This window comes from Hyposmocoma kahamanoa, unplaced genomic scaffold, assembly GCF_003589595.1.
Source record: "Hyposmocoma kahamanoa isolate Upper Pololo Valley unplaced genomic scaffold, ASM358959v1 93, whole genome shotgun sequence".
In the NCBI taxonomy this organism is placed as follows: domain Eukaryota; kingdom Metazoa; phylum Arthropoda; class Insecta; order Lepidoptera; family Cosmopterigidae; genus Hyposmocoma; species Hyposmocoma kahamanoa.
The window spans coordinates 25,283,973-25,294,627 of NW_020654810.1; the positions used below are offsets into that span (position 1 = coordinate 25,283,973).

Consider the following 10,655-nt stretch of genomic DNA (forward strand, 5'->3'; position numbering starts at 1 on the left):
GAATTGAATTGAATTGAAAGAGATATTAGCACCGATAAAAATTTGAGTTTTATTTTTTTTAACGTTAGTAGTGAATTCTAACTCGGTGTTAGAGCTGAATTTTGACGACTCACTTGAATTTTCAGGATATTGCTTAAAGGATAGAGAAAATAATGGATATCTATGGGATATTGATTCATTTCATTCATTCGGTTAACAAATTCAATGTCGCTCTCAGTTGTCGCACAACACTATGCTCTGGAATTTGGATTAATTCTGGGCCTTTTGGAGGGAAAAGTGTCGTTTTTATTTTGACTTTCAATTATCTTGTGAAATCTAGTTTAAAGTGGAATAGGATAGTTGCCTTAATCGAAGATTAAAACGAGAAATTATACGAATCTCGAACTAAAGTGCTCGTATCGGCCCGTTCTAAGGAATCCCGTGTCAATCCAAACACGCCGCCTCAAATTGCCTATCCTCTTTGTGGCGGCCATATTTACAGAAACTTAATTAAACGAAGATATGGCTCAAAGGACTTGTATCCAAGCCAAAATTATTAATAAAAAAATACACTATGCTCAGTTAAGGTGTTTGCTGGTGATGTGAATTATTTTCAGTTTTTTCAGTGTAGTCCGTGATTGTACCAGTTTGATTTTAATTTAAAATGGCTCTTATATGTGCAAGTAAGTGTTCAAAAACGCGCTTATGACGAATATATCTTGTTTATTGAGTTTGTTTCCAATGACGCGCGCTTACCGGTTTGACATTATAGTATTGTTACCAAAGCAGTATTTTATGTTTTCATACTATATTACGCATGATTGAAACATCCGACAGCACTCGTATGGTAATTTAATAGATGTAAAACGTTTTTGTTTATAACTTAGAAACATAACCTTAAAATTTGTCAGTATCAAACGAAGTGCCAGAGGTGGCGGTGGTGTCGCCGTCGTCGGGCGCCGTTTTTGAGAAGCGTATTATCGAAAAGTACATAATCGAGAATGGCGTCGACCCCCTCAGCGGGAAAGAGCTGCGAGTTGAAGACCTTATAGAAATCAAAAGTGAGTTCACTCTTTATTTATACAATTCTGGGGCCATTTACGACTTTCATAGCTGCATACATTGCGTTGTACAACTTCATGGAAGCATAATTGTTTTGATTAAATCTAAATTTGCAATATTTAGCTCATGTTCAGAGGAACATATTATTAAAATAGAGTTACAATGAATAGTCTGTTAGTATTCGGCATTTGAGTTACTCAGCTTGTTTTTTATATTGAACCGAATAGAAGAGATTAGACGAATACCGAATGTAGAGCATTTGGCCGAATACTGAATAGCCGAAAGCAGTAATTATAGTTATGTAACTAATATAAACGCTGAACAAAGATTGTAAGTTTGAGAAAGCACAGTTTTTCACTTATTAATCTATAGGATTAAAGGAAACATAACATATAACTTACATATTTTTATAAGAAATTAAAAAGGTAACAAATCTAATGAAATCCAGCTTCTCCAAATCTGTACACATAACATTCACATTATGTAAAGGAGAATGTACATCTATGACCAAGTGCGGTGCACTTCTTCCAAGTAAAGACTGTCAAATATCTGGGCATGTATCTTGATAAGCAGTTAGAATGGGTAAACAATGTAAGAACTAAAAGAAGTGTTGCTCACATCCAGCACAAAGACCTGTACTGGTTGATAGCTAATCTCCATTTTCACTACACAATTTGATGGTGTACAAGTGCATCATCTTATATCAAGTGCACGAGTTGTTAGTCCCTTCACATGGTATCGTAAAATAAGAATAATAATACAAATGAGGCTCAGCTAGCAACTTGAATCTCAAGATATTGCAGAGATTTCAGAACATGGTACTGAGAACTATATCTTGTAAACCATGGTTTATAAGGAATACTGAGTACCAAGAATATTTGAATATACCAGCTATCAAAGAAGCAGTAAAGGGCTACAGCAAAAAATATAAAGCCTGAGCCTTATCTACAAGAACAAATTGGCAAAAAACTGCTGCTGTTGTGCTCCCAAAACCCAACACAGTTGAAACAATGGCTCGTCTTAAACCTGGATCAATGAATGTGAACACCTCAAATTATGACAGGGCATGATGCTCACAGGAGCAACTTCCTTCCATCGGCATTAAGACAACCCATCTGCTGCTGCCTTTTAGGGAGATGTTGGTTCATCAAAGGCTAGAGCATCACCCCAAAATTCTGATGTGTGGTGCCTTGGGAAAGCATCACACTACCTCCCAACCTCTTTTCATATGAAATGTCGGACAATAATGGGAAAGTTTTGCCATGTCAAGTCTGTCAAGAACCTCAAATACATACAGCACCAGTCAGTTATTATAGAGAGGTTGAAGTTCTGCAGCACACTCACAACATCGATATACTTAATTTAACTGCCTCCGTGGCCGAACGGTTACCGGACTGCCACACTGAGGTCTCAGGTTCGATTCCCGGGCTGGGAGAAATATTTGTATGACCTACATTTATTTCTCTTGTGAGTTTGGGTGTAATTTGTGGTTGTCTATGTGTGTGTCCATGGCACCCGCGACACAGGGTTTCCCTAGTGCGGGGCTATGGTGAGTATGTGCGTTATTATTATTATACTGCTGGTATCTGAAACTCATTTTACGGCGAGAGTACGATCTGGATACAAAATTATGATATTTATACCACCAATCACCCAGATGGAACTGCACGTTTCATAGCCGGAGCTGGGCCTCCAGATTGACTAATACCAGGTGTAGAGAACTCAAGAAGAGTCTAGATAAGAATAATATCTCCACAATATCAACAGCTGAACCTACTAACTGGCTCACCGACCCTAATAAGCTACCAGATGTCATAGACTTCTTTGTTGTAAAGGGGCTATCTAGACTTTACCATTCGGTACATACGTGTCTGGACGCCAACTGCAATCATGTCCCGGTATTTTCGGAACATCGGAACCACAGCCCTCAATATTCCCAGTGTACCCAAGCTGCATAACAAACGCACTGACTGGGTCTCCGTTCGTGAGCTAGTCCATGAGAAGCTGATTTACCAGGTTTGTGGACCATTATAATTTGGGATATTTTCCACAGATCTGGGAAATGTCCTACTCTCATGATTGCATTGAATAGCATTGTGAGATATACTAATCCTTTGCACAGCAATTTTTCAAGGACTTTCTTGTCTAACAGATCGAACCCTGGTTTGTGGCTTTGTGGTTGGGCATGAGTTTAATATATCTACTTATCTCTGACCACGTGACATCTTTGACCACGGTAGTCAGTAAAACACCTGACTACACAACCTATAAGGTAGCGCTCCACTGGGAATAGCACCCTTTCCATTATGAATTTCATACAACCCATCTGTTTATAGCCAGGAAGGCTGATCGAAAGAAAAAAAAGAAAACCCATCTGATTATGGCTTTTACAAGCTAATGGCAGATTAAAAAGGAAAAGAAAAAAAATTTAATGAAAGTACCTATTTGTAGTGTAGTTTGACCAAATAAATGCTAACAAAGTCAACCAAAACCTTACATTTGCAAATTACTATATAATTAATATTTTAAAAGGTCATTCAAACTGAAGTGAAATAAACAATCACTTTCATCATTCAGATGTCATCAATTTTAATTATAAACTTGAACATTATATTGACCTTTTTTGTTTCATTGTACTAAATTATTTATTATGACGGAAGTTAATAAGTAGTATTTTCCATGCCAATTTTCATATTATGTGCATCAATCAGGTTGAATATACTATTTGTTGCAACAGTACTACATACGTAATACAAATGTAATTAGTGTTAAGACAAGCTTTGTGTATTTCTTATAAGTCTTACTCATACTTACAAAATTTACATGTGAGCAGCCCCACCAATAGTGAAGCCTAAGCCTCCAAGTGCAACATCCATCCCAGCCACACTGAAGGCCATGCAAGATGAATGGGATGCTCTCATGTTGCACACCTTCACCCAAAGACAGCAACTCCAGACTGCTCGCCAGGTAACATTTTTATTTCCAATTGAAATATATTTTATTCATATTATTTTAAACAATTGAACGCGTAAAGAGAATCTCAAGAAAATGAATACTTGAAAATGGGAAACATTTAAGTGCATATAAGAAAACTTAATACATATAAAATTATATTCATTATTTAAATAACTTTCACGTCTAAAAAAATATTTCACTACAAATAAAACAACTGTCTAACAAATGTGTCAAAACTAGCCCTCTGCTAATTTCTCAGTGTACAACGAGTTCTCATTTAATAACAAAAATATGGTTTACATAACAAAAATACTGATTGCACATCAATTTAAATTTACTCTAAACAAAATAACAATTCTTTTAACAAAATTACCATAATTTTTCTCAAAAGTTGTTCCACAAATTATCTTCATTTATACAATGACACGTACAACAAATATATTTATCGCTCGCGATCTGGCTCATGTATGTGGTACCACCAGCAGACACCATAAATGTTCTAATCAAACAGAAAAGGAAGCGTGGACGTCCTGCAAAGCAAGATCCGCATTTATAATTCAATAAAAGTTTTTTTTATTAACCCATTATATCCCACTGCTGGGCAAAGGTTCATATTCATATTCATTTATTTGCATTTCACATGGATGATAAACTTATACATGTGATACCCTGTAAGGGTGTAGCAAAGTTATAATGGAATTTAAATACATTGCAAGCTTGAACGTAGTTTAGATAATTAATTATATTATAGATTCTATAATTATTAAGAAACATAATTATTACACAATATTTTTATCTTAAAATTAATTAAATTATTATTTTTATAATTATTAAACATTTTTATTACTATTACATTTAATTTAATTTCATTTATTGCAATTCACATTTTAATAAATTTAGATACATACATGTGATACCTTGTTAGGGCGTAGCACAATTTAATTATTTTAATAAATCTATGATTTTAACATATATTATAATATATATTATTCGTACACTTATTGCTAATAATAATTTTTACTGAACTGTTTTCAATTATTACCTAAATTTCTTATAGACATGAAATCAATTTCAAATAAATTTATCGCCAAAAAATTCAGACATACTATAATATATTCCCTATTATATATATTCCTATTACTATATTCCCTAGTGCGGGGCTAAAAAAAAAATAAAAAATAAAAATAAAATAAAATAAAAATAGGTTTTTTGTTTAGAAATTCTTTTAAACGTTTTTCAAAGACTGTGTCTTTATCCAAATTTTTTATATAATTTGGGATGTGGTTATATACTTTTATTAACATAGGGTGTGGTGCCCAAGGAAATAATTTTAGGCTAGGCGGAGAAAATTTAAGCTTGTTATGGTAACGATTATTACGTCTTATTAATTTTATCGGAGAGTATAAATCTGCGTGTTTTTTAACGAACTTACAGGCTTCAAAAATGTATAGGCACGTTAGAGTCAGTATGTTAAGTTTTATAAAATACGGTTTACAGGAGTCCGTTTGTTTTATGTTGGTTAATATTCCGATTTTTTTTTGTAGAACAAAAGGTTAATAAAAGTTATTTTAATTTTTTTAAATTATTTTCTGCTTTTTTATTTTAAGCTTTGGAGATGATTTTCTTGTAAGCAATTCATGATATTGGAACTAAATTGAACCTTTACTTGCAAATACCAGAAAATACTACGATTTTCATGTATTAAGGGTCGTATTCTATAACTCTACTCAATGCTCAAGTCAGGATTTGAGTATGGTTTAAAGCACTCGAAATCATACTCAAGTCCTTGCCATTAGCGTCGTATTTCCAGTGCTTGAAATCATACTCAAGTCTGCTCAAATCCTGACTTGAGCATTGAGTAGAGTTCTGGAATACGACCCCTGAGACTTTGTTGCAATGTTTGTGTGCAATTTAATTTTTTTTTGTTGCTCTTATTGTTTTGGACAAATTGTACAATTAGACCATTATGTTAAATAAAATGGTGTTTCATACTGATAACATACCTATTTCACTAAAAGGTACATCAGTCGATGTATCTTTTAGTGAATATTTTTCTCATAATTTTGTGGTCATACGTTTGTTGTATGCCAGAAATATTAGATATGTATTTAGATGTTACGATATGCATTGCGATAAAATGTTATACATTAATTTTAGTACATAATGCTAAATTAATTTTATTTTGATGTGTAACCAGTTCTTTTGCTGGGGAAGTGGCATATTTGGTTGTGGAAAAACTTGCTTTTTTGATGAGAGGTAAAATATTAAATTTCTTCCCATGTAGTTGTGGGAAATTATCATTGTTTCATATATTTGTTTTTAAGGAAATCAAAATATCCAAACAATCATGAGTAAAACTTACTTTTAAATTTTTTGTACTTTTTTCTTTTACACAATTTATGATCAAGATTGTTTGTTTTACATATTTTATCCTCTAGGGTCAATTTATGTGTCGTATCATAAGTCAATGCCAAGAATCCCTTTCAGATATCATTTTAATTCAAAAGTTATGCTCTATAGCCAACATTATTTAAATAATGCAAAACCTGTAGTATTAAATATTAAATTTCTTGGTTGTATAAAAGTTGTATGAAATTAATTATACCTATATAAACCTTCTGGAAGATTATTTATTGATGGTTTTTGAAAAAAACTATTATTTAGTCATTTCAGAATTAATTTCTTTAGTAATGACGTCATTCAGAACAGAACAAGACACAACAGAGCTTTACTGTGCATTCCAACAATTTTAAAATTGAGAGTCCAATCCAATACTACACGGTTGCAGGAGTTGAGCCACGCACTGTACCAGCACGACGCGGCGTGCCGCGTGATCGCGCGTCTCACCAAGGAGGTGACGGCGGCCAGAGAGGCGCTGGCGACGCTCAAGCCGCAGGCCGGCATCGTCGCGCCGCAGCCCGCGCACCCTGTGTGTATCCTACATCTTTTTTATTTCGTTTTGAAGAAGAAAGTATAAATTTCGTAGCGAGGTTATATTTCTCGACCGGGGTGGAAAGTGGTCGTGCAATCGTGTTATCGCTGTGGGTGTCGCAGGCGGAGGCGCCGGCGGGCGGCGGCGCGGCGCCCATCGGCATGTCGGGCGAGGTGGTGGCGCGGCTGCAGGAGCGCGCCACGGCGCTCACGCAGGAGCGCAAGCGCAGGGGCCGCACCGTGCCCGAAGGACTCGTGTCGCCCGACCAGATACGCGCCTTCCTCACGCTGGCCTCGCATCCGGTCAGTGGCTCTTCCGTCGTCTTAAGTGGAACGGCGATTACGGTTAGATCCATCCGATGGTAATAGGCTACTAAAATGGAACGAATAACCGGCAGGTCACTTTTCAAGTATTAAATTGACCGAGCCAAATGTCCGAAGACTTAGTGCTACATGAACTGTACATTTGTTGTTTCTTGTTGGCCGTTTCGGAATATATTTCCGTAAGTCGCCGGCAACTAATTTCAATCCTATTACAATTTGATGGATCTAATGTAAAGGTCCAATCCTTGAACGAAAGACTGATTGTATGTATTAGAAATGTCACCTACAATTGGAGAATTCCCCAGGGCTTGCATTCGGCCAGTGTTCCCGGCATCCTGTCATTGGACATCAACCCGTCGGATCACAGCAAACTGCTAACGGGTGGAAACGACCGCAACGCCACCGTCTTCAACAAGGACACGGAGCAAGTGGTGGCCATCCTCAAAGGTCACACCAAAAAAGTCACGCGTGTTATCTATCACCCCGACGAGGACACCGTCATCACTGCGTCTCCGGATCACACTATCAGAGTTTGGAATGTGCCTACGTAAGTACATGACTTTTCTATTATTTTCATTATCTTTGAACAACTTTCACGCGTGCAGCTATTTCTGTTTGATGTTGTGCTAGCTAGTTTTAACTAGAGATGAAACGGATCGTGATTTGGCCGGATACCGGATATTCGGCCGCCCAATATCTGTCCCACTGCCGTAAACAGTTTACAGCGCAAATCGCCGTCATTGATTGATGAGCGAATGATTGCACTTTCACATTTAAAAAAAACTTATATGTTTCATTATTACACATAGTATTTGAAGACAGTTCAAATCGATCGTGGTCGCAATCTTTTCATTTGACTGTCTGGCAATAACAAGTAGTACTATTCAACAATGTATGCAAGAGTTTATAGTGAAAAACTGTCGTCCTCTGACGCTGGTCTCGTTTATGAAAATAAGTAGAACCAACTTTTACCACTTAATGCAGAAAAACTGGTCATCATCCACCATAATTTGCCTTTATTGAAATTTGAGTACTAAATTTACAAATAGCGTTATCTAATTTCATAGTTCTTTCACACGTTACAAGTATTAAACAGATTGTCAACGATAGTATATAGGTAGTTGCTGTTTATCCTGTAACTATTATCTTTAATCAATAAATCAATTTATTTGGCGTACTCATTATGAATTTGTCTGTTTTAAACATCCGGTATCCGCCCGGATATTGTTCTACTATCCGGTATCCGGCCGGATAGTAAAAATAGACCGGATATTTACCGGATATCGGTTTCATTTCTAGCTAAAATCAACCTTTCAAGGAACCAAGTCAACTAACAGTAAATCGTAATTGCTCCCAGATCTCAGACGTCGGTGATCCTTCGGTCGCACGACGGGCCGGTGACGGGGCTGTCGCTACATCCCACGGGCGACTACCTGCTGTCCACGTCCACGGACCAGCACTGGGCCTTCTCTGACATCCGCACGGGCGCTCTGCTCAGCAAGGTCAGCGACTCGTCCGGTGTCAGCCTCACCACGGCGCAGTTCCACCCCGACGGCCTCATCTTCGGTACGGGCACGGAGAACTCGCAAGTCAAGATCTGGGATCTGAAGGAGCAGAGCAACGTGGCCAACTTCCCCGGCCACGTCGGGCCCGTCACCTCTATTTCCTTCTCCGAGAACGGCTACTATTTGGCTACGGCGGCGGAGGACGCCTGCGTAAAGCTGTGGGACTTGAGGAAGCTGAAGAATTTCAAGACGATCCAGCTGGAGGAGGGGTACGCCATCAAGGAGCTGTGCTTCGATCAGAGCGGCACGTACTTGGCCATCGCCGGCACGGACGTGCGGGTGTACTTGTGCCGGCAGTGGCAGGAGCTGAAGGTCTTCAACGACCACACGGCGTCCGCCACCGGCGTGCGCTTCGGCAAGAACGCGCAGTACATCGCCTCCACCAGTATGGACCGGACGCTCAAATTGTACGGCATAGAGTAACGGTCACGCTAAGCGACGTATAGATAGCTAGTGCTAGAGGTTGGCACACTAAGTGCATCTTTGGGGGCTGATTTTGCCAGGGTACCTCCAAAGACGCTCTTAGCGCCTTTAAACATCTTTGGTACAGTGAACGTATTATAAAAATGTGGTTAATAGGTACGACAAAATGTGATTTTGGAGATCATCAACACATTTGCTCCAACAAATTTGAGTGTAGTAGAGTTCAAGCAAGCGACGGCGACTAATTTCAACAACTACTGCTACTAATTTACGTAAGGATTATATAATGAGAAAGTGAATATACTGAACCTTCGTTCGTACGCAGTATCTAAATAAAGATGCTTCGTCGTAAAATTAAATGCGTTTTAGGATAAGTTTTATAGACTTAAGCATTTGTGGAGTTAAGAGAGTCTGTTCATTACTGTTTTATTTGCATCTAAAATGTTAGCATAAAATTATTTGTAAATGTACATTTAATAAAACAATTTGACAAATTGTATTGGCACTTTTGATTTCTACCAAACGCTTGGCTTAATTTGTTTTGAAATGAAACATTCCATTCAGCATTATGAACTTTTATTGTTTTTATAATTTACATAACCCTCCCACTTGAATAGAATAATAATTAAATATATACATTTATGTTTCCAGAAATATTAACATACAGTCTGAAACAGCTATAGTCTTGACCTGCGTACCGTCGTCCGCCCGGGGCGAATATTTGGTCGCGGCGGGAAATGCGCTACAAACCCTTACATCGCAAATGCCATCCAACCTAGCACATAACGTTTTTCCGCCTTACGAACTGGCGCATTCCTTGCCGGCGCTTCGCCAGCACAATTTTATAGCTAAAACATCGCTATACGCGCAATTACATTAGAACTAACCCAAACTATCCTATTTTATACATCTCAAATCACCTGCAACTCATTATTAAAGAACATTAACTAATTTACAAATGTTATTTCTCGAAAATATTTAAATTAAAAGGATATTGTCCCAAAATAACCTGTACATTAGACGTAAGGATTAACTATTGTTGCAAAAAGTGCTGTCGTTAAAAATCCCGGACTAAGTGGAGCTATTACATATCAATCGCAGAAACCACATGGTGACTAGAATTTACAAAGGTTCCGAACCGTGCCTGCAAGGATCGTTTGCTAAATGCTCTTTTTAGAAAAAAATGTCTGGCCAAAGCCCAAGGATTTTCAACTGCGTATAAACGCGAATAGTTTTTTTGGGACGTTAATAATTCCTAGTTAAATATTTGAACTGCACGCGTCTTAAGGAACACATTCGTAACGAATAAAATGACAATTACAAATGGACTTTATTACAGACCACAAAGAAATTGTTATGTAAAAAAATGTAAATTAAAAGGCACCATCAGTATGGATGTGGAGTTTACAGACTACA

At 37.5% G+C, this 10,655-nt stretch overlaps 1 protein-coding gene across 2 annotated transcripts; it reads left to right on the forward strand.

The window, feature by feature from the left end:
• The first annotated feature begins 553 nt into the window (after positions 1-553).
• LOC113237329 (pre-mRNA-processing factor 19) lies at positions 554-9,622 on the forward strand. Of its 2 annotated transcripts, none has more exons than XM_026473743.1 (7): positions 554-662; positions 891-1,040; positions 3,875-4,008; positions 6,785-6,925; positions 7,051-7,230; positions 7,557-7,798; positions 8,609-9,622. In XM_026473743.1, the coding sequence occupies exons 1-7, from the start codon at positions 644-646 to the stop codon at positions 9,237-9,239; spliced, it is 1,497 nt and encodes a 498-aa protein (XP_026329528.1). In that variant the 5' UTR covers positions 554-643; the 3' UTR covers positions 9,240-9,622. The 2 variants fall into 2 exon arrangements, with proteins under 2 accessions (XP_026329528.1, XP_026329529.1); XM_026473744.1 differs by having other exon boundaries at positions 6,785-6,853; positions 7,129-7,230.
• The last annotated feature ends 1,033 nt before the right edge of the window (positions 9,623-10,655 follow it).

Bases quoted from the DNA above. Each gene is read 5' to 3' on its own strand.
- LOC113237329 (XM_026473743.1), top strand. The intron at 1,041-3,874 runs GTGAGTTCACTC...ACATGTGAGCAG, and splicing joins AGACCTTATAGAAATCAAAA to CCCCACCAATAGTGAAGCCT. The intron at 7,799-8,608 runs GTAAGTACATGA...AATTGCTCCCAG, and splicing joins AGAGTTTGGAATGTGCCTAC to ATCTCAGACGTCGGTGATCC.